This window comes from Danio rerio, chromosome 24 (assembly GCF_052040795.2).
Source record: "Danio rerio strain M-AB ecotype USA chromosome 24, GRCz13ab, whole genome shotgun sequence".
Taxonomy (NCBI): domain Eukaryota; kingdom Metazoa; phylum Chordata; class Actinopteri; order Cypriniformes; family Danionidae; genus Danio; species Danio rerio.
Window position 1 is genome coordinate 28,209,286 of NC_141044.1, and position 24,154 is coordinate 28,233,439.

General features: G+C 34.3%; 1 protein-coding gene and 1 long non-coding RNA gene across 5 annotated transcripts; one reads left to right on the top strand and one right to left on the bottom strand.

Moving 5' to 3' along the window:
• Positions 1–36: 36 nt before the first annotated feature.
• Positions 37–12,171, top strand: LOC147831064 (uncharacterized). Its single transcript, XR_015525037.1, has 2 exons — positions 37–151; positions 11,017–12,171. It is a non-coding gene; the product is annotated as an uncharacterized LOC147831064 (long non-coding RNA).
• zdhhc20b (zDHHC palmitoyltransferase 20b) lies at positions 4,535–23,146 on the bottom strand. 4 transcript variants are annotated; one of them, NM_001423810.2, is made up of 14 exons: positions 22,893–23,146; positions 22,348–22,374; positions 19,636–19,730; positions 19,293–19,413; positions 17,788–17,857; positions 17,661–17,693; positions 17,445–17,565; positions 13,965–14,000; positions 13,668–13,800; positions 11,325–11,451; positions 11,059–11,151; positions 10,837–10,952; positions 10,712–10,759; positions 4,535–6,464 (listed from the first exon to the last, which is right to left on the bottom strand). In NM_001423810.2, the coding sequence occupies exons 1-13, from the start codon at positions 23,104–23,106 to the stop codon at positions 10,716–10,718; spliced, it is 1,230 nt and encodes a 409-aa protein (NP_001410739.2). In that variant the 5' UTR covers positions 23,107–23,146; the 3' UTR covers positions 4,535–6,464; positions 10,712–10,715. The 4 variants fall into 4 exon arrangements, with proteins under 4 accessions (NP_001410739.2, XP_087164096.1, XP_087164095.1 ...); XM_087307970.1 differs by having other exon boundaries at positions 22,560–23,028; XM_087307969.1 differs by lacking the exon at positions 13,965–14,000 and having other exon boundaries at positions 22,893–23,028.
• Positions 23,147–24,154: the final 1,008 nt, after the last annotated feature.

Below are 24,154 nucleotides of genomic sequence, written 5' to 3' on the forward strand. Positions count from 1 at the left end.
TCCTCTCTCATCTCACTGCACTGCGCATGCGCAATAGCGTCACATTCGCACACGCACGAGGATCAGAGTAGAGTTCCTTTTGCTTCAGTTACTTTCTTTGAGGATTCACAAAGACGAAAGCTTGAAAGGAGTTTCGGTCTTTGACAAGCCGGTAAAAATAAATGCTAATTGCACACAACACATATAAAAAGCAGGTGCTACGGAGGAGAAACAAATACTCCAGCAATTTATTGTAAATAGCGTACTGTAGTAATATTGAGCTATACTATAGTAAAGTACTTGAATGAATCTGTTGTAGCAATTTTATAGTTGCTATCACAATATAACAATGGTTATATAAACCCAAAACTGAAGTTTTTTACACCTATTATTTATATTGAACTGCAATAAACCAGTATGCTGTAAACTGAATCATATTACAGTATTTATTACAGTTTATCAGTCCACTATAGTTACTATAAAAACTACATCACTGATTAACGAAGCGTTGTAAATAATATTATATATACAGTATAATACAATTTACTGTATTATGGGTCACAAACACTAGTATTTACTTTAAATTACTATAGTATTTCTTCATGTGGGTTGAGGTGCTTTTTAATTGGTTGAGACAAAATTATACAAAATATTAGTCTCAGAACATCAGCCACTTTCACCAAAGATAGATAGATAGATAGATAGATAGATAGATAGATAGATAGATAGATAGATAGATAGATAGATAGATAGATAACAACAAAGCAAAAACTGAGACTTGTTAAACATCTATGAACTAACAGGGAGGGTTAAAACTCAAACAGATCAAAGTTCACAAATACCTGACAATACATGTACTCACATTTACTCGTTTACAAAGACTGTTAAATTCAGAATGTGTGTGAGAACAGTGGGTTTAACATGCTGAACTTGTGATTCATAAGAGTTGAATGGCCTCAGTGCTAATGAGCTGGACAGAGTTCAGGGTAAAGAACAGCCCTTGAAGCCAGTCTACAAACACACACCTACTTGATTAATGAGAGACATCCATTGCTTTTCTATCAAGTTATTTTAATAATGTAATAATTCAATGGTCTAACCCTAACTCCTGAAGAGTGGATTTAGATTTAGTCAATTTAAAAGCCTTTTTACTGAGCAAGGTTCAAAAATTAACTGTTTTCACCACTTTTGACTATAAAAGACAATATGAACCTCACACGTTTAGTTCGAAAAACAAACAGATTGTTGTTGTTTTAGTAATAACTATAAGTCTTTATTTTTAATCATTAATGTCATCATGGCTTTATGATTACTTTTTTAATAAGTATAAAATGTAAAGAAAAAGAACAAACAATGCTTTAAAGTAAAAAAAGAGGGATGTACATGGTCAGCAACAATACTCAGGTAGGCTGTGGTGTTGATACGATGCTCAATACTAATGAGCCGAAGAAAATATCCCTCTCACTATTACACCACCACCACCAGCCTGAACCGTTGTTGATGCCAAATTCTGACTCTACCATCAGAATTTAGCAGCAGAAATCGAGACTCATCAGACCAGGCAACGTTTTCCAATCTTCTATCGTCCAATTTTGGTGAGCCTGTGTGAATTGTAGCCTCAGTTTTCTGTTCTAAGCTGACAGGAGTGACACCTGGTGTGGTCTTCTGCTGCTGTAGCCCATCTGCCTTAAGGTTCGTCACGATTGTGCGTTCAGAGATGCTCTTCTGCATACCTCGGTTGAATTGAGTGGTTATTTGAGTTTTGGACCATTCTCTGTATACCCCAGAGATGGTTGTGTGTGAAAATCCCAGTACGTATATCAGCAGTTTCTGAAATACTCAAACCAGCCCGTCTGGCACCAACAACTATGACACATTCAAAGTCACTTAAATCACATTTGTTCCCCATTCTAATGCTCAGTTTGAACTGTAGTACATCGTCTTGACCATATCTACATGCCTAGGCATGGGCGGGTATGAGATTCTGATGGTATGATAACCTTGGATAAAAATATCAGTTTCACGGTATCAGGATATTGTGCTCTAAAATATATTCTTTTTAAATGTCTGGGTAAAAAATAAAAACTTTTTTTCCCCCTTTGAACATAATATACTTTATTTTTTGGATTATAATATTTTGGAGCAGTAAACATGCCAGGGTAAATAATTCAGAAGATTAATTGACTTTTGCTATCTTCATTTGTTTCAAAAACACAGATTTCTTTACAATTTAAAATAACATCTTTGGATATTTGGATATATTTGAACTTTGGATATTTTTTCTCTAAAAATGAAAACAAAAAAATGGAAATAAAAACATCTTACACATACCTTAGGAACGGTATTACAGTATTTTTCAAACCACTGTATACCCTAAAAAACTGTTATCGTCCCATGCCTATAAATGCCTAAATGCATTGAGTTGCTGCCATGTGATTGGCTGATTACAAATTTACAATAACAAACAGCTGATTAGATGTACCTAATAAAGTGGCCGGTGAGTGTAGATCATCTATTGAGAGCATTCTCATTTATAATATTGTTTTATGGTTTGGTAATACAATGCTTAAACAAAATAAATTTTCGCAAATTTTCAATCAGGCAAATAAGAAAAGAAAAAAATTAAAAACAGCAAGTGCGATTTTTAAATATAACACACATCCCCTTCACTCAGCTTTTCAAATGTTACCATCAGCACGCACAAATGCTGAAGAATTCCTGAAGAAATGCTTATAAAAATTCATTTATCCCAGTTGCAGTTGTTGTATTGAATGGGATCAGGGTTTAATGTGAATGGTGCGGTTGTTAAGAATGACCGGCAGTAATATGTATGGGGCTAATTTGTTTTAAAGTTTTTATTTCATGTGGTTGCCTGGATGAGTGCTGCTATTATGCGAATGTTGTATGGATGTTACCAGTGTTAAAGACAAATCTCCTTTTCTTTTCCTTCTCGAACAAGCAAAAATGCTGTTTCAAAAAGACAAAATCACTCTCATTACATTCCTCAACACCACAAAATCAGCATCACCGTTTTACCTAGAAAATTACTTTCTGCTGTCTTTGGCAGTGTTCTTCCTAACATAGTCAATGTGTGGTCACCCAATGATACAATTTCTTTTTTTCCAGCACAGATGTCCTTAATAACCACAAAACCCATCTGTTACTACTTAAACCCCTTTCAGGATCCAATACGTACTACAGTGAAGTTTTCCAAAAATGCAGACATGTAAATAAAGACCTTATCTAAATGCACAATTGATTAACCTTACTGTTGTTCTCTACACTTTAAAAAATAGGCTTCCACACCATTAATTTTTTCATTTTATCCCAAAGCAAATTAAGTTTCCTTAACAAATTAAAGTAGATTGAACACAAACAAGAAAAAAATACTCAAGAATTTTGTTGTTTTAGCTCTTTTTAAATTGTTTGAACAAGCTGAAATAAAAATGTTTAAAATAAAAATTATTAGGTAAACCTTACTATTACTGGGTTGGACCCCCTGTTGCCTTCAGAACTGCCTTAATCCTTCGATTCAACAAGGTACTGGAAATATTACTCAGAGAATTTGGCCCATATTGACATGATAGCATCATGCAGTTGCTGTAGATTTGTCGGCTGCACATGCATGATGCGAATCTGCTGTTTTACCACATCCCAAAGGTGCTCTATTGGATTGAGTTCTGGCTACTGTGGAGGCCATCTGAGTACAGTGAACTCATTTTAATGTTCAAGAAACCAGTCTGAGATGAATCTTGGGCTGTAGCATTGACACAACGCTCAATTGGTACTAATGAGGCCAAATAAGAAAATATCCTGCATACCATCACACCACCACCACCACCCGCCTGAACCATTGATACAAGGCAGGATGGATCCATGCTTTCATGTTGTTGATGCCAAATTCTGACCCTATCATCTGAAGGTTGCAGCAGAAATTGAGACTCATCAGAGCAGGCAATGTCTTTCCAATCTCCTATGTCCAATTTTGGTGAGCCTGTGCGAATTGTAGTCTGTTTCCTTTCTTAGCTAACAGGAGTGGCACCCAGTGTGGTCTTCTGCTGCTGTAGCCCATCTGCCTCAAGGTTGGATGTGTTGTGCTTTCAGAGTTGCTCTTCTGCATATCTCGGTTGTAATGAGTGGTTATTTAAGTTACTGTTGCCTTTCTATTAGTTCGAACCAGTCTGGCCATTCTCCTCAAACATCAACAAGGCATTTGCGCCCACTGAACTGCCGCTCACGGGATATTTTCTCTTTTTCAGACCACTTTCTGTAAACCCTAGAGGTAGTTGTGCGTGAAAATCACAGTAGATCAGCAGTTTCTGAAATACTCAGACCAGTCCGTCTGGCACCAACAATTATGCCACGTTCAGTCACTTAAATCACCTTTCTTCCCCATTCTGATGCTCGGTTTGAACTGCAGCATCTTGACCATGCTACCATGTTGCTGCCATGTGATTGGCTGATTATAAATTTGCATTAACAAGCAGTTGGACAGCTGTGCCTAATAAAGTGGCCAGTGAGTGTACATTTTAAATGCTGCAGAAACGCCACCAGATTTTCTTTATAAAAGGACATTTATTATTACTTGTCACATATAAGCATGTATTTCATTCACAAAATATTCATGTTAAAATCAAAAAATATGTTTTTCTTTTTACATAATCTGTAACATATGAGTTTTAAAACATGTCATTTAAAAACACAACTCCGACCTTTAGCACATCAGTAGATCAAACATGTAGCTGTTCTTGACATGCACTAAACCTGTTTTTTTATTGTAACAGAAATAATGAAAACGGTACACTTAACAAATTTTAGATTTAATTTCATTATGGCTTTATGTTGACTTTTTCTCCTAAGTAATACGTATAAAAATGTAACTATAGACAACAGAAAAATTTTATAAATAATGTATAAAATCATTTTAGGGCCATGCTTTGATGCAAAACTGAGAAAACTTGTATATATCGTCGAGGTTGTTTAAAAGAAAATCATTCTGATCCACTAAACTCATTCCTCAACACCACAAAACAGCTACACCATTTTACATAGAAAATTAGCTGCAATCTCTGTAACCAGCAGCATTCCTCCAAACAATGTCATGGTCAAAATCTACATTTTTCAGCACATAAACAGTCAAAGATGTCCTAAACAACAGCAAAACCCATCTGGTAATACTTAAAACCCCATTTGAGGCCCAAAATGAGCCGACGTGGGGTTTATAAATAAAAATAATCCATCTTATTTAAAATTCGTGATTGACTGACTGTACAGGAGATATTGAATTTCTTTTCACTGGTTTCATTCACTTGCTTCCCCCTCATTTATGTCTTGATTTGTCAAGGCATTTCTTTATAAACATCAGAACACAAGACGGGTTCACTTTGTAGTACACAAACAACATCTGGATTTCCACACTCAGTTCCACATAAGCGTACGCTACAGTTACAATTAATAACCCACGCTTACCAATGATGACTTACGACGAATATAAATACACAAAAAGGACCGTTTTGCAAACAAATGGCTTAAAAAATATGTGCTCTCAATTTAAAGAGCTATTCACAATGCTTATACGTAAAAAAAAAAAGGAAAAAGAAGTCTGGTGATACAATACCAAAGACCATTGACTATCGCGCAATACAATGTCAAGCAGTGTAAATGCCGCTCTTTATACTGCAGGAGGAACCTACAAAGATTTTCATTTGGTTTCCAATGCGACACTGGCTACACTGCAAGAGCAGAGAGGTATTACGGACATTTTGTAAACACTCCTAGAGTTCAGAGCTCTGGTATTAAGCCCTTTATTTGGCATACGCAAAAGTGGCCGACGTGTGCGCAACGCTTCACACCAGAATCATCTCAAAAACCACGACGAAAACAGAAAAGTCACCACACAAGTGGAGCAGCTTAAGAATGCACAAGAAGAGTCTTTTTGCAGGCGTCCACACTCCATTGCACTTCGTGAACGTTTGTTTTATACGTCAGTGGAGTTGAAAATGTTTTAATATTCAAAAAAAAGTGCGAATGAGCCATCAACTCAGTCAAAATGTTTTACAACCTTCCTCTCAAGTAAACAGCATTTCTTGGTAAACACTTAGGGAAGCGTTTCAAAAAAATGTCCATCTTCAGTATCAATTAACATGCATTTGTGAGATCTGCATGTCTTGTGGGTCTTTGGAGGCCTGAGCAACAAAGGAGTTTTCTGTGCAAAAATGATGAATGTAAAAAGACATGCGTGCAAAACTCTTTGTTGAAAGAGCGCAGCTACTATAGTTGAACGGAGGAGGATTGGGGGGGGGGGGGCAATTTTACAGATGTGAGGAAGAATTGAAAGTGGGCAAGGGAAAGTGTTCAGGGGCTTTTTAAGAAAAAGAGCTGTTTAAGGCATCAGCTTTGATGGCTGTGATTCTCCTCAACAGTCCCCAGGATTGGGAGTCAAAGGCACGAGACCACAGAGGACTCACCCCTCACCAGCTTCAGTCCTGCAGGGGGAAATGACATGGTGGTTAGAATTACTGTGGAGTAGATCTGTAAAAACAGAAACATATAATACCATTTAAAATAAGTATTGCTACTTTAATATATTTAAAAGGTTTTTACATTTCTACATTACGTTTCTACAATTCTACATTTTCAGCTGCTATTACTTCAAGTATCGATGCTTTTGATGATTTAGTGCTCAATACACTTTTATTATATTTTTCAATGCTGTTCTGCTTAATTGTTTTTGGAAACCATTTTTTCAGACTTCTTTGAGGAACAAAGAAAAAAGAAAAGCATTGATTTATAACATTATAAATGTCTTAAATGCAACTTTTGATCAATTTGACACAATACATATTTGTTTAACAAAACAAAAAATGTTCTTTGTGATTTAATTAATTGTATTAAATTGCCCTTACTTTGCTTTTTCTTTTAGAACTGATAAGTTTCAGTGATTGTCACCTAAAAGACAGATTGGATAGTGAACTGCCTTAAATTCAAGAGTTCACACTTAGCTCATGATTTATACACAGCTTGTTTGGCATGCTGTCCCGGGAGAGAGCCCTGAGCTCAAGGGATCCTCGAGCCCAGGGCTCCCATCCTTTTGCAGGGCGAGTGGAGATTGAGCTCAGGTCTATCTCAAACTCCCCCGCTGCTGAGGCCAAGATGAACTTCCTGAGAGTAAGACATAAAAAGGTTTAGGCTTATTTTATCTATAATATAGAGCACATTTGGATGGTGGGATGAAACCGGGGAACGCGGGGGAAACCCACACGGACACGGGAAAAACATGCAAACTTCACACAGAAATACCAGATGGCTCAGCGAGGACCCAACACCATTGGTATTCTTGCTGTGAGGAAAGAGTGCAAGTCACTGAGCCACCGTGCCGCCCATTCTGAAAAAAGGAGGAAGAAGGGGAGGAGGGGGGTTTCTTCCAGACGAAGCTAGTTGTAGAAAGGAAATGAGGATATATATAGTGATTTGGGATCCTTTGATTGGAGGATCATGATTAGCTAATGTGGATCAGTTGGGTCAATAATAACTTTCAGAAAAGTGTAAAAGTACTATTTTCCCTGTAAATTCGAAATTTCAACTTGTTAAATTAGGGGTAGTGTAGGGAAATGTCCTGATCTGCTACTGCACCATATGTAATTGCAAGTTTTAAAGTCAAAATTCAGAGATAAAATGTCACGGTTCTGAGTTATAAAGGAGATTCTTGTTATGGTTTTGCCCTGAAAACAAAAAAACATGACCTGACATGGGATGCACAAATGGATGAAGGGTTCGAAAGTGTGCAACAAATTTTTTGTCAAGTTCGGCATGGCTCAGCTAGGTTTGCATTTCACTGCAGTTTAGTACCGCTTAAAGTGGGTGGGATTACTGCTATGGTTGTGCCACCTCTATTGCTCTGACATCATCTTTTTCTTTCTGGGTCATCCCATGGGTCTGCTCCTTGGCTACCAACAAATGTCTTCACCTCTTCTACTTACCACCATGCTGCTATTTCAGGTTTCTTGGTGGTATAAAAATAGTTTAGTTGTGCGAACCAACAATACAGCAGAGGCTGCTGCTGACTTTTTAAAGATGAAGTTTTTCAGAGGGTAGCACAATCGCCTCACAGCTAGACGTCGCTGGTTCAAGCCTTGGCTGGGTCAGTTGGCATTTCTGTGTGGAGTTTGCATGTTCTCCCCGTGTTGGCATGGTTTTCCTCCGGGTGCTCCACTTTCCCCCATAGTCCAAAGACATGCGCTAAAGGTGAATTGGGAAAGGCAAAATTCTCCGTAGTGTGTGTGTGTGTGTGTGAATGTAAGAGTGTATGGGTGTTTCCCAGTGATAGGTTGCAGCTGGAAAGGTATCCGCTGCGTAAAACATGCTGGATAAGTTGGCAGTTCATTAGGCTGTGTCTACCCCTGAATAATAAATGGGACTGAGCTGAAAAGAAAATGAATGAATGGTGTCTCATGTCGCAGTGTGTATATGTCACATTTTGGTAATGGTTGAAACGTCAATCAAGGTGGTACAAGATAGCAATGAATGCAGTGCAAAAAATCCCCTAAAATGAGCCATACCGTGCTGTTCTATGTAGTGGAAAATCACCTTTAATTCCTGTACAAAAAGATTTAACAAATTTGCATAATGTCCACAAATGATGATGCTCAAACTACTTTTGACTTCTAATGGATGAAAACATAATTAGAGGGAAACTTCATAACAAAACTGACATGCTTTAAACAGCATACTAGCAACAGTAAATTAGTTGTGTAACGGATCACAGATCTCACAGTACGGAACACACTACGGTTTTTGGGCCATAGATCGGACCATTTTTTGGATCAGAAAAAAAGGAAGGAGACAAATGTCATCTGCTTTCCATTTATACAAAAACATTACTACAAAAACCATTGGTTTTAACAAACAGAACCTTAAAACCTGTCATTTTAATAAAAATAAAAATCAAGAAAGAGCCAGCTGGAAAAAAGAAAAGTATTCAATACGAACAACGATCTTTGCTACAGTTGCTGATAGTGCTAAATATAAAAATCTAAGATCTTGTACAACAGATCATATTTATTTTCAATTAATGATTTAACATCTCACACATAGGTGGATCATTACTGAAAACCTATTCCGTGACATAATTTGAATGGTTGTTTGTCGCTACCTGTTGGTTGCACAATGTAATTGCTTTCACCAGAGTCAAGCATTCACCAGCGTCCTGTTTCATTAAACGGCGATTTTAATCTTTACCATAAACAGCAGTGTTTATATCTGAACTATATGCTGTTCTCCCAGTTCTTCGGTGTTATTTATTTAATTGTTTGTAATGAACTGAAACGTGCAAAAACTGATTCTTTCTCGATCAAGCGCAGATTTGAATGCAGCGTTTAGAAGTATTAATAAACATGCAAATCATCATCATTTATCGTTCACGTTACACGGGTTTGAATTGTCATCACGATCTTTTAATGTTTGATCATGCAGCTTTACACTGAATACATTGATGCAGGTTAAACAAACAGTGAAAGAAAACACTAAATAATAGCCCAAGAAAGCATTTAGGTTAGGTAGGTCCCACCACAACTTTTTCTGTCATCATTATTTTTTACAGGGAAGCCAAAATGTCTTCATACACGTGATTTGCATGACGCAGGAGATAATCTCTCTGCAATTGTTATAAATATTGGATTAGCCAAATCAAATTCAAAATTCAAAAACGTTATTAATCACCCTGGGGGGACAATCATCCCACTCATCCAATCATTGCTTGGTTTGATCTGTCCTTTACTAATCATTTTACCTCATGGATATACAGAAAGGCCTTAGAGGGTACAGCAAAGAATTTAGCTATACAGCGCTGTTGGGAAACTGATTGTCAACTAGAAGAGGGTGTCACAGACTGGGAAAGAGTATGGCAAAACATTTTTACTTCATCTTAAAATCCCAATCACCAACTCATTCACTATTACTTTTGTCACAGAACCTACTGGACCCCACTGAAAAGACATCATATCACTGCCTCCTTTAATCCTTTCTGTGATAATGTCCCAACCAGGAACCTGGATCTTTTTTCCATATGATGTGGGATGAGATATGTGTCATCCTATCAAAAATGATTGAATACCCTGTACCATTGAATCCTTCTGCTCTATTACTGAGTGATGATTCTACATTGAACCTTTCCAAGCTACAAAAAGCTGTTTGGCTGGCTGGCTTAACTTCTGCTAAAAAATTACTAGCCCAACATTGGCTGCCTCCACATAATTTGGACATGTACAAGTGGTTGGTACAACTTCAAGACATTATAATGTTGGAGTTATCCACGGCGCAAGTGAACTTGGTACAAATGAGTACATTACAGATCTGGACTTTAGCTGCTAACAAAATCTCCTTGTTTATTGCACAAAAAAATGATCAGGATCCAGAATAATTGCCTTGCTTTGCATAATTGATATTTGATACTGTATTCTGTTTTTGTTTTTATGTTAATTCCTATTAATTGTAAAGCCCAGTTTCAAGAGACCGGAGGGGAGGGGGGTGGGGGTATTTGAATTGATACGTTTCATTATATAGGTTTTTCAGCCTGTATGTTTTGTTAACAATTAATAATAAAAAAAAGTTATTAATCTGCAGGTCAAGTGCATTATTAACTGTAGGGGTGTGATCAGTAGTGATCGATCCGTTATATCCTACTTTAAATTGTTGATCACATAAAACAGAAAATAATAAATATAGTCTAGCTTACCTGGCTATGACTCACTCTCAATGGAGATAGTGATGGCCTCACTTTCATCTAAAATAAAATGTCATGATTATTTTCAACATCTTCTCCATAACACCAGCTAAAACAAAGCGAAATATGAAACGTACCAGACTTTAGGACTTCTGTCTCTTTGTGATCCTCTTCACTGTGGTAATCGTTGCCTAGCAGACGGTTTTGAGATTCACTGAGAGGACTGGTTTGCTCTGCAGATACTTCTACAGCACTGAGGGAAATAAACCACACTGAGTTACTTTTATTCATCTGTTTTTTTTTGGGCTTGTTTCCAGAAACAATATTCTACAATGATGAGAGATGAAATTGCACCTCACCCTTTATCCAAGCCACCAAGCTGGAGACATTCAGTGGGCTGCTCTGGATCAATCGTGACCAACCGTGTAGGAAAAGAAAGCCCATCTCCTTGACTGTAACAGAAAAAAGTATTATTTACACCCATTCATTTCAACGAGCAAAAAATTATATTACTGAACTATATTTTTGGAGTGTTATCGGCATAAGTGAACCATTAAATTAGAATAGTTTCACAAAAACTTGCATGAACAAGCAGAAGTAAGCTCAGATTAATATTGAGGTTCACCTGGTAAAGACAGGTAGCAGCCAGTACTTCTTCTCGTCTCCGAACACCTGAGCGATGTTCTTGCTGAAGCCCAGAGAAAATCCATTTTTATCAGGGCCATTTCTGAAGACCGGGGCTCTGAATGCTTCTGCAGATAAAGAACAAGCCAAGGAAAGGGTCAAATCCATATACTGTTATTCAAAATTTAGGGGTCAGAATTTTGGAATTAATGGAGGAATTAATCTATTAATTCTACTATTAATTTAAACTATTCAACAAGGGTGCATTAAATGTCCCATATAAATATATTAAAAATTAAAATGTGATTTAAAAAAAAAAGTATTAAAATAAAAACAAAATCTGGATTGCACTGACATTTGTTGACTTCAACCTCTCTGTACCTTTCTAAAAATGACACACAAGGGTTAAATTGACAGTAATGACATTAAAAACAAACATCTAAATAATACGACAAACAAAAATGCATACATAGTTCTCAGTTTTCATTAAATTATAGGATCTTGAAAAGTATATTATGGTATTCACAGATATATAAAGCAACAACTGTTCTTCCGTTAACAATATTTGCATTAAGAAATGTGTCTTAAGCGGCGAATCAGTATATTAGAGCGATTTCTGTGATTGTATCACTTATAATTAGATTAATGATGCTGAAAATTCAGCTCTGCCATTACAAACGTTCCTTTTTTTATTACCAACCTCAAATGTTTTAAGATGCACAACAACCAAGAACCTGAAAACACAGAGCTTGTGGTTGAAGCTGTATTATGCTTTTACAAACTAAATCACATAAGCTGATGTGAAAACGACATGAAATTCTGCATAATAAAGTCTGCATAAACCCGAAGCTGTGACCATTCATTTCATATTGTAACGCAGTTCCTAGAGAGACATATTATTAAATGCCAAAAGAGTGGCTTGTTTTTTCTACGGCAAGCTTATCAGATGTAGTAAAGTAGGCATTTCATTCAGAAAGATCGGGAAATGAGTTTAGAAGAGTTATTACAGCCTAAAGGCCCATTTCCACTGAGCAGTAATGTATGGTACAGTACGGTTATGCTTTTATGGCAATTTAAACTGTCAAGTACCTAAAAGTGAACCGTACCATGCCATTTTTTGGGTACCCTTTTCAAAGGCTACGTAGCACAACAAAAGGGTACCAAAAGGCAGAGCAAGACGCGAAATTGAATGTTATTAGTGTACAGAGAAACGTCACAAGCTCGTGTAAAAGCCAGGAGAATGAAAAAGCTCGCCGCGCGTCTATATTTGAAATAACTTCTTGAGCTGATGATAATAAAAAGCCTGTGATTATTGAAGTGCTTCCAACACTCAATCCTTTCAGAAATGAACAAGCGCCAAAAGCAAAGGAGAAAATGATTCTTTCAGCAACCTAAAATGGGAACAAACAGCCATGTTTATGACTATTATCAACTCAGAATGACGGAATTTCTCTTGAACAGAGTTTACATGTGTTGGGGAAGATTAAAGATACAGATTAGAGGTTTGCACTGACTGTAGGCCATGTTGCGTGTTGTTTTTGAAGCCAAATAATGACTAAATGTATGTTGTGTGTAGTTTTTTCTGTAAATGGTAACATTTCAGAGACTGTAAGGATCTGAATGTGTTCATACAAGTTGCGTTTATTTTTTATTTTATATATTTAATGTAATGAACATTTATACACAAGTATTTATGTGTATAAGCATCTGTTTTGTGAGAAGTGCTTCTCATATGATATGTAAACGACCCGTACAGCTTTACTTTGACATACTTACTTTTACTTTGGCGGTGGAAACGCAAGCCTGATAAAGGTGACCCATACAGACCCGTACCATACTGTACCACTCAGTGGAAACGTGACAAAACAGACAGCTTCATCATTTCTGTTTGCTGTCAAAACTGACATTTGGAGGGGCGTGGTTAAGTATTTTAGCCATGCCCAATACCTCAGACAGACATAATCTGAGAATTTAACTGAAACAGGAAGTGCATTTTCAGATTTTAATTTCAGATTACAAGGGCAAACTATTTTTATTTTCTCACTGACATGCCCAGATGAATTGTTCACCACAAAACTGGCAACGTGAGCTAACAAAATCCCATAGTTATTATTGATTTCAGTTGTACTTTAAAGTCTGTTTGACTGATTTGCTCAAACCCTGGAAATTGAAATGACCGCTGCACCAAAATAAATCCGAACAAGCTTTAGCACAGCCAGCTACAGCTGTTGCCATGGTAACTATAGTGAGCAGGTCGTCTGCAGACACATGAATCCATCGACACACACGTGAAGACAAAAAAAAAACAAAAATACAGAGAAGTGAATATGGTCAGGAGCTTTACCTATGGTGGACCTGTTTTTTCCCACAAGCCACAAGTGGTAAGTGAAGAGTGAAAGAATGCTGATGCAGAACATGGCCGCCACAAAAAAGAGAAACAAGACATGGAATTTGGCGTGAGACTCTGGCAGGTCACTCTGAGAGAGGAGGGTGAGAGAGAGAAGACATCGATCAACAATGGGCAAGACATGAGCAACAAGTCACTCCGACAAAACCTGACGGGTACAGTAGGGGCACAGGGTTAAGACGACAAAAACAGTTGCTAACACTGACACGTTTACTAAACACTATGAGGGATTACCTTTGGACAATTCTCTGCCGATTTCCTCCGGCAAAGCTTAGTGCAAACAGAGACAGACAGTTAGACACGGGGAGAGCAGAAGCAAAGCAGAAGAACTCAGGTGAAAAGAGAAGGATGACAAACAACTACATGGAGAAATGAAAATACCATTCAAAAGCTTTTGGACCAACAATATTGTGAAATATTATGACACCTTAAGACAGATATTTTCTTTTAAATATATTTAAATTGTGATTGTTTTCCTTCTGTGAGTCATAATCCTTTGGAAATCATTCAAATATGCTAATATAGAATTAAATATAATGTTTTAATGCCATATCAGCAGCTTTGGCTAGATTTATGATAACATTGGTAATAAATATGGATGTCCCGATAAGGGTCCGAGTGAGAGTCATTTAATTTCAAGTATTTACCGATACCGAAACCAGATCCGATTCTTCTATCATACATAAAAAAGAAAAAAAGGAGAGTGAAGAAACAGATCTAGGATGTTTATTATTATTTTTTTAATTCACCTTATTTTAACATTCAACAAACAGAACACTTCAGTGAGGTATCTTGAACAATCAAGTAATAAATAACATAAATTCTTCCCTTTTGACCTTTAGTGCGACAGTGAATATAAAATAATCTAATAAAAAAAAAACAAATAGCATCTCAACTTGAATACAAAGGAGGCAATCCCAAGTTTACATATCTCACAGTTTACCATGGCAATGTAGTTGTTATCGACTTTATAATACCTTCAGATCACAGACATAGTCGTGCTTTCCGCTTCAAGCTGCTTCCGTGTTCTACTTTTCCGGTGTTGTGCTAAGAAACGCATCCCTGCCGTAAAATGCACCCCCTCATAGACTTTCATTAACATTCTCAGTCTACATTTAAAAAAATAAATACAAATGTAAAATTTTATTTTGATGGATAAATCAAGGACAAGTCAAACAGATTTTAAAATTCATTAGCTTTACAAATAAATGTAAAATAATAATATTGACTGTATTGTAGCCTAAAATGAGGCTTTTTGGTGGGTTTTAAACAGACATCTGGGCTACATGGAACACATAAAATTGTTGTTGATGTTTTAAACTAAACCACACATTCAATAATTTACTTAATCTCATCGTTTTTTCATTTAAAGTCTATCAATCTATTTATTTATTTATCTTGTGTAAGGGATAGGTTTCATGAAATTAACACAAGTCACTCTCATTAGTGTCATAACTCTATTGTTATTATCCTTTTTAACAATTTCATTTACTAGATGCACATTTTAGAGGGGGTGCATTTTATGGCAGGGGTGCGCCTCCCAGCACAACAGCGGCATTTAACCAATAACGTCTCTGCAACAAAGTGATGTCATGCCACACTTGCTGCTGTTTCAGTGTGAAGTCAAGCAAGAGGTCTAACTTTGTGCCACAGCATAACTATAGATGTGTTAAAAGATAATGACATTATATATATATATACATTTAAAGTCAGAATTATTAGCCCCCCTTTTAATTTTTTTTCTTTTTTAAATGTTTCCCAAATTATGTTTAACAGAGCAAGGACATTTTCGCAGTATGTCTGATAATGTTTTTTTCTTATTTGTTTTATTACGGCTAAAAAAAAGCAGTTTTTAATTTTCTAAGATTATTAGAAAATTATCTAAGTTATTAGATTATCTAAGTTATTAGAGATGAGTAATTAAAACTATTAAGTTTAGAAATGTGTTAAAAAAAATCTTCTCTTTGTTGAACAAAAACTAAGGAAAAAAATAAATAGGGGAGCTAATAATTCAGTGGAGCTTATAATTCTGACTTCGAGTTATTAGCGAAGTTAAATGCCGCTGTTGTGCTATATTCGAGTCCTGATCGGGATGTATCGTCCGATTCTGAAACTGCGTGATTAGGCCTGATTTTTGATCACATGATCGAATCTGGACATTCCTAGTAATAAATATTCAATACATATTTACAAACATGACAGTTTCTTAATAAACAAGCATCATACAAAAAAATACAGTCAGATAACAACAATACTGATAAAAGGTCAAATAAGATATGTTCATTTAGTCATTTTTAAACATTTATAAATAAAATCATTCTCTAATATAGTTTAACTATACACATTGTTTTTAAATATGTTTTATAGTCAAGATATTCTTACACAAGGATTCTGTTTAATGAGCTGCAGTAAAATTTATTTTAATAATCAAATTTGAAAACTGATGCGTCGTCACGACTTTCTGTGTTATATCACAAATGTCTTTCACTTTTGAACAATTTATAGATATTTGGTAAAACTGGTCTATCTTTTGAATGGCAGCGCAAGTGAAACAAGCAGATGAAATGAAAAAGAAAGTATAATGGTAGTTTGAGATTGGCTGAAGTGTCACTCATAGATCCTAAAAAAGTGAAGCCAAAATATCAGCCACCCCTGGTGGCTGGCTGCAGTATAGCTGATAAACCTCCAGCCTATAGAATAGATACACAAATAAGACCTCAGGCAAATCAAAAATCCCCATTAGTTTAGAAAGGTATTATCTCACTGAGGTATGTGTTTGTTTTTGGTTATTTGGTGCATAAAAATGGGGGTGGTGTCGTGATTTGTGATTGGCTCTGCTGAAATTTTGGCGGGACTTGTATATTGTGCAGACTTCATCAATTGGTGGAAATGTATTATTGTACAGACTTGGGCTTAAATTAACAGCAGTGACACAATGGGCATTTTTGGCTTCACTTTTCTATGGTGATGGAGAGGTGTATATTTTTATATATTGAGTGAAAGAATAGACAAGTGAGTTTAAGGTATATGGGAGATAAACTTATGCATGACTAGCACATGGAGGAAATGCAGAGAGGAAACAGCTGGAGTCACTTATCTATCCACACATATCTATCCACACATCATGTGTGAATCACACATAATTAGGGCTGTCCAATAAATCGAAAAACAATTAGCAAAAGCACATCTTGTTAAGGAAGCACAGTTCTGTGATCAGTAGTATTTAACCCTCGAATAAGAAATGCAGGAATTCCCTATATTTGCTGAAAAAACTGAAAATTAAACTGCCACACGTAGTCACACAACTATGAAATAATCTCATCGGAGGATTTATTTCAAACACTTTACTGAAGTTATGAAATGTGTTTGCCGTAAAAACATGTTATTAAATGTTTTTTTTTAGTTCATTGAGAAGGTACGCAAACTATTATTTTTTGCTCTTCAATTATTTTCGACTTCTGCGATTATGAACACTATTGTGTACCTTGTCAGTGGACTATGACTCTCTTTTTTTTAATTCTGCCCCATCTGAAAGTGTTTGAGATTTACTACTGTTTACACTACAGAACCTGCTTTACTGACAAAATGCACATGAAAATCGCCTCTGATTAATCGATCAGCCCTACATTCATACAACACAACATGGCAATACAAATATTGAAACACATGGAAGAAAGATACAAAAGTAAATATCATAAAAGGTGATTTACTCACTGTCCAGAACTTTATGAAGTATTGGAGGACAGAAGCTGCGATGAACAAGCAGTAAACAAGCGAGTAAGTCAGGAACAAGATGAAGAACTTGTAGTTGGAGAAACCCACACAATTATTCACCCTGTGGGAGATGAAAAATAATGAAAAACTTCAGCAGGGTGTTCTACGGCTTTCAACAAATTAAATTTCAGTTTCAATAACTAGCATCTCACTTACCATGGACAGTGATGATCCATCTTTAGCACACACCTGCCAGGAACAAGAACAAAAATTTAGAGTAATGTTCAAGAAATACAACCAAAATGTGGCGGATAAGGTAGCTAAAATGACACACATGACTTACATGTCACAAGCAGAACAATGATGACATCTGTCTGGCTTGATGACCTGGCAACGGTCACAGTATCGAATAGCTAGAATAAAAAACGGGAAAATAAATGAGGTCAGCTTCTATGACCATATTTTTGTATTTTTATACTTTTTTTGTTTTGTTTTTTAAAATACTTTTTATAGTATATTTTTACAGCATTAATCCAAGTTAAAATACATAATATATATTAATAAATCAATAATAATAGTAATAATAAATAAACAAAAAATAAACTAAATATTTAAATGGTAAATATTAATAAATAAAAAGAAAAAAGCTAATAATAATGAGAAAAAAAAACGAAAGGGAAAGTTAATAATAATAATAATGATTATAACAATAATAGGAAAAAAACGTCAATAATATTATTAATAATAATAGGGAAAAAGTTAATATTAATAAATAAAAAGGAAAAAGCTAATAGCAATCTTTCAAAAATGAAAGTAAAAGTTAATAATAATTATTATAATAATAGGCACAAAGATAATAATAATATTAATAATAATAAATAAATAAAAGGAAAAGTTAGTAACAACAACAATAATAATAATAATAGGGAAAAACTTCAAGAAGTAGTAGTAATAAATAAAATAAATAAATCAATTAAATAACAATATCACAATTGACAAATAAATCAAAAATGAAAGGAAAAGTTGATAATAATAACAAAAATAATAATAAAAATGGGATAGTTATTAATACTACTACTACTACTAATAATAATAATAATAATAGGGAAAAAGGGTAATAATAATAATAAATAAAAGGGTAAAAGCTAATGTCAAAAATGAAAAGGAACCTTAATGATAATAATAATAATAATAATAGAATAAGTATATAATAATAATAATAACAACAACAATAAAAATAATATAGGGAAAAGGTAAAAGGGAAAGTTAATAATAATAATAATTATTATTATTATTGTTATTATTATTATTATTATTATTAAACAAACGTAAGGTAAGACAAACATGAATTCCAAAACAATTTAAAAAGTAAGATTGAATGATAGACTGACAGATTAAAAGATAAAGAGATCTAGGTTAAAATATCTGGTAAAATCCAAAATAAACAAAAATGTTAAATAAATGTATAGAAAAAAATAAATCTAAAATATTATTATACAAAATATAATTGACAAAAATAATCTGCTAATAAAAAATTATATTACAAATGGAGAAATATTAACCTTACAAGTTCCCAATAAAGATTTATACGATCATTCAGTTTGACTGATATAAATGGAACATTTAAATTATTAAAACATAAACCTATATCTGCCCTTAACTGCAAATATACTTTAGATGTCCATGTTTCTGCACATTGCCCTTGTGACATCCTGTTTGTCGTCAGAACAGTAGGGTCAGCAGAATGTGAAAAATTACACACGCCCCTTAAATATGGTCCTTAGTCTAAATACCAGCTTCTGACTAACTGCCGCTAAACACTTTGAAAGTGTAAAGAAGATTTCTAACCTCCTGCCCCGGTGCGGGTATAGAGAGGCAGACTGGTGGCCACTTTCTTCAGGATCTCCTGCTGAGTTTCTGGCCGCTGCTCTTTCTCATACTGTTCCTTCTCTGATTTGGGTAGACAGAACTGAGACGCAACACAAAACAAACAGCTCAATGTGTGACAAATCAGCATCTCAAGTTAAAAAAGAGTGTAAATGGATCTAAAAAAACCTCACTCCATGGAAGCCAATATAGTGTGAATTTATTCATAAAGGCTGAATTAACACATCATACTAATAAGCATCTCACTTATGTGGTGTGCTATATCGGGTAAAAAAAGAAAACAGATTTTCCAAACTCGCCGTACCTCTTTGGAAGGATTTGCTGGTTTGGTAAAGATGGTTTTCCAGTATGACCACACAAACATGACGAATGAGAGGTGAAACACCACCAGGTAGACGACTGCATGGAACAGAAAGAGATGAAGAGTCATTAACAACAAGCCTGCACAAGCCTGCCAGAAACAGCCGGAGTATAAATCAGTCGCTATAAAGGCATTTGTGATTACTGATGCAGTCTGACTGCTGGAGAGCTACAGTCAGCAGCACAAGAACAGACCAAAAACTGCACGGGCCTAAAAACTGTGCTCAGGTGACTTTGAACATTTAGGAATGCATATTAACATCTGTATTACATACACATGAGAGTATATAATGATAAATTAACAATAATATTAATAGTAATAAATAAAATTTAAGTAAATAATGCATGCACAATAATAATGGTAATAATAAAGTGACTGTACATTTATGCATCTGTATTATACACGACAGTATATAAGAATAAATCAACAATAGAAATGTTAATTATAGATAATTAAATCTAAAATAAATAATAATTGGACAATAATAATGATAATAAGGTAACTGTACATTTATAAAAAATGCATATTAACATCTGTATTATACACATGAGAGTATATATTGTTCAATTAATAATAATAATAAATAATCAATATTAAGAAAATAATGAATGAACAACATAATAATAATAATAATAATGTGACTGTACATTTATGGATCCATATAAACATCTGTTTTATATACATGACAGTATATAATAATAAATAAACCATAATACTGATATTAATAGAATATCAATAATAAATGGACAATAATAAATGGACAATAATAATAATAAAGTGACTGTACATTTATAAATGCATATTAACATCTGTATTTTATACGTGCAAGTATATATTGATAAATGAACAATAATAATAGTAATAATAAAAATTGTATAATAAAGTACATAATGAATTAATGAATAACAATATTATTAATAATAATATGACTGTACATTTAAACATCTGTATTATATACATGCGAGTATATATTGATAAATGAACAATAATAATAAAATATATATAATAGTTAAAATAGTTAAAATATTTATAAAAAGTAAATAATGAAAGAATATTAATAATAATATGACTGTACATTTACGAATGCACATAAACATCTGTATTATATACATGATAGTATATAATAATTAATTAGCAATAATAATTATAATATTAGAATATTAATAATAAAGTAAATAATAAATATACAAACATTATAATTATAATAATAATTTTATTTTATATTATATTATATTTAATATAATAATATAATAATTTTAATATAATATTTTTTTTCATTTATCAATGCATATTATTTTTCTGTAACTCTTGAAAGCAATTTTTCATATTAATGCTCTGAATAAAAGTTGTTGTGTGAACTTGACAAAGAACTTTTGCTGATTTTGACTGATCTGTTAGTCATTGGGATTTTCAGTCTACACTTAACCCAGAGTTATAGTTATTCTAAACGTCACCTTTAACCTGGGATGCAATAATATGGCTGTTTTTTTTTTTCATTTGAAAGCAATAATATATTGTTTATGATTCTAAAACTGATTCTGATATGATATGTAAACCGATAAATACAATGTTATTTTATCTGACTCTGATTACCCTGGGAAAATGCAAACAAATATATTGGCAAATTTCTTCGTTTAAAAACCGTAAGCACAGAAATCAAAGACAAATTAAGATCTTGCTTTTAACAAAATACTTCATAAACAGCAACTTTGAAGGCCTCTGTTTTTCCTAAGGTAAAAAAACCTCTCATTGCTGACTTTATCTTCTTACCAGGCAGATAACATTAAACACAACTGTATTATTGACCGATTTCAATAAAGTAATCGATATATTGTACATCGCTACATTTAACCACTATATTATCCACTTGTAATTTAGAAATGGAGTTAGCAGTGCTTTTTACCTGGGATTAAACTGTATAATTCTTCTCCGCTTTTGTGTCGGTAATCCCACATTGTGGTGTTAAACATTTGCAGTACATTTACTTTCAGATGATTAGCATCCGACGGCCAATCGCATGCCAAAGGACGTTAAGAAAATCTTCTCTTTACATTAAATGATTAATAATTTAATAAACGACTCAGAAAAATTTTACCATGTAAAATGTTAAATATTTGTAAACTATCAGAAACAGCTAATTAACTAATTTGCCTCATTCAACTAATCGACACTTTTTATTCTAGTAATTATTCACTTTTTAAGTAAATTTTCTTTTACTTTTTTTTTCTTTTTCTGTATATTTAATTAATTTAATGATGTTAATATATTACTTTATACATATCTAAAATGCTTTGGCAGTACTGTAAAAGTCAAGCCAATAAAGCAACTTTAGAGAGAGAGAAAGAGAGCAGCCTTTAGCTGTCAGTGGGTGCACATGGCTCCTAAATAGCATAAAAATAAAAGAAATAGTGGATTTCTATAATTTCAACAGGCTTTTTAAAATAATTTTTCGTTTCGTTTGTCACATGTAATTAACCATTTATGCGCTGTGGGTAAAAGGTGTGTTTCAATCTGTCTACCACCACAAGTACATTTCAATCCTGTAGGAAGCACTGCCTTAAAAGTAATGCAGTTTATTAATGAGAAATGAACTAAAGTTTAAGTTGTGTACTTCATATCTGCAGAGTATACATCATGCCAAAAAGGATTACTCACTTTTTTCACCAGTGCTGGAAATAGTAACTGAAAGAGAATGAGGAAACGTCACTTTGCTTCAATCAAATATTAACTTGAAACATATCTATCTATCTATCTATCTATCTATCTATCTATCTATCTATCTATCTATCACACATTTTGGAATTATGATACATTTTAAAAACAGCAATTATTTCCTGTAAGTAGTTGACATGTCAAGAAATATTTACTTAAAGGGCGTCTTCCTGTAACACTCTAACAAACTTTCATATAAGATAAAACTAGATAGGTAACTTGCAAATGGATATGAACTTCTATAAATCAAATTAAACTGTTAAGTAAACCGATAACATATTATCTCGGGATCCACCAGTAGAAACACTCCCTAATATCGGCCATGATACACCGCTTCAAAACCACATCACGACCATAATCCGTGTTGTTTTGCCTCAATCAATACGCTAATTAGCCTGTTCATGTAAACAAATCATTCATAGAGGTCTCAGTTCAGTGACTTCCGGTAGGCGCGTGACCGTCAGATATGAATAATACAGCGAACTCACGTAGACACAACTCCACCACGTATGCATAATACGACCAGCACACCACTAAAGCAATAAATATCACCGGTATCCACGCCAGACCCCTCTGGCAGCATCTCAATACATGTGTAGGCGCCATCTTTCTTCTTCCTTGACTACAAAAGACGGGAAGGGAGGGATGTGATCCGCTCATCCGTTCCCCACCAGCCCCGCCGGTAAAACTCCGCCTTTGCATCGCCTCTGTTGCGCACTACTACGGCGAAGGCCTTACTGATGAATATTCATGACGCTGAAAGAGATTCGCGCAGTTGATTGGTCGAGAAGCAGACGTTGCTAAGGGTGCGCCGGTGTACTGGCGAATGAAGAGTTCCAGCGAAGACTGAATTAATTCAGCGAAGACTTTTATCATAGTACGATTCGAAGTATTTAGGAAGTGATTTGTTTTTTAATGACTTGCAGCACTGTGATCTTTTGACCGTGAGCAGCTCATGAATATATATATATATATATATATATATATATATATATATATATATATATATATATATATATATATATATATATATATATAGTATTTACAGTATCATGGACAGTTTAAATATTATAATTATTATAGTAACATACATTAATACTTTAAAAATATCGAAGTGATATTTAATTACCACTTGTATTTGGGAACATTTTCTTTAAATAACAATGTAATTTTTATTTTCCATCCTTTTAACTAATGCGCATATGGCTGTGTAAAACAGAACATTTAAATTGCCTTCATTTATTTATATTCCTTTGGCTTAGTCCCTTTATTCATCAGGGGTCTCCACAGCGGAATGAACCGCCAACTTATCCAGCATATGTTTTATGCAGCAGATGCCCTTCCAGCTGCAACCCATCACTTGGAAACACTCATACACTCTCATTCTCTCCAGGGGCGGACCTAACCAATAGCGAGTTAAGCAAACACTTAGGGCCCTGGGAAAATAGGGGGCCCCGATCAATGCCAAGAAGCCTATATTAATCATAAAGATATTTTATATTTTTTCTATCATATGTTGTAAAATCTGTCTATAACTATTAAGATTTTAACATTATTCTTTTCTAAACCAGGGGGCCCCATGAATAGTGGAACACTCCTTCCTCACTGCACATGCAAATATTAACATTTAATCACAAGTATGCATGGCTAATTAACTTTACATAGTTTGTGAGCGTACTTTTTATTTACAAATATATAGTATTTCATTTTTAATTCTGAAGGTCTCACTTAAAATACATTTTTAACATGC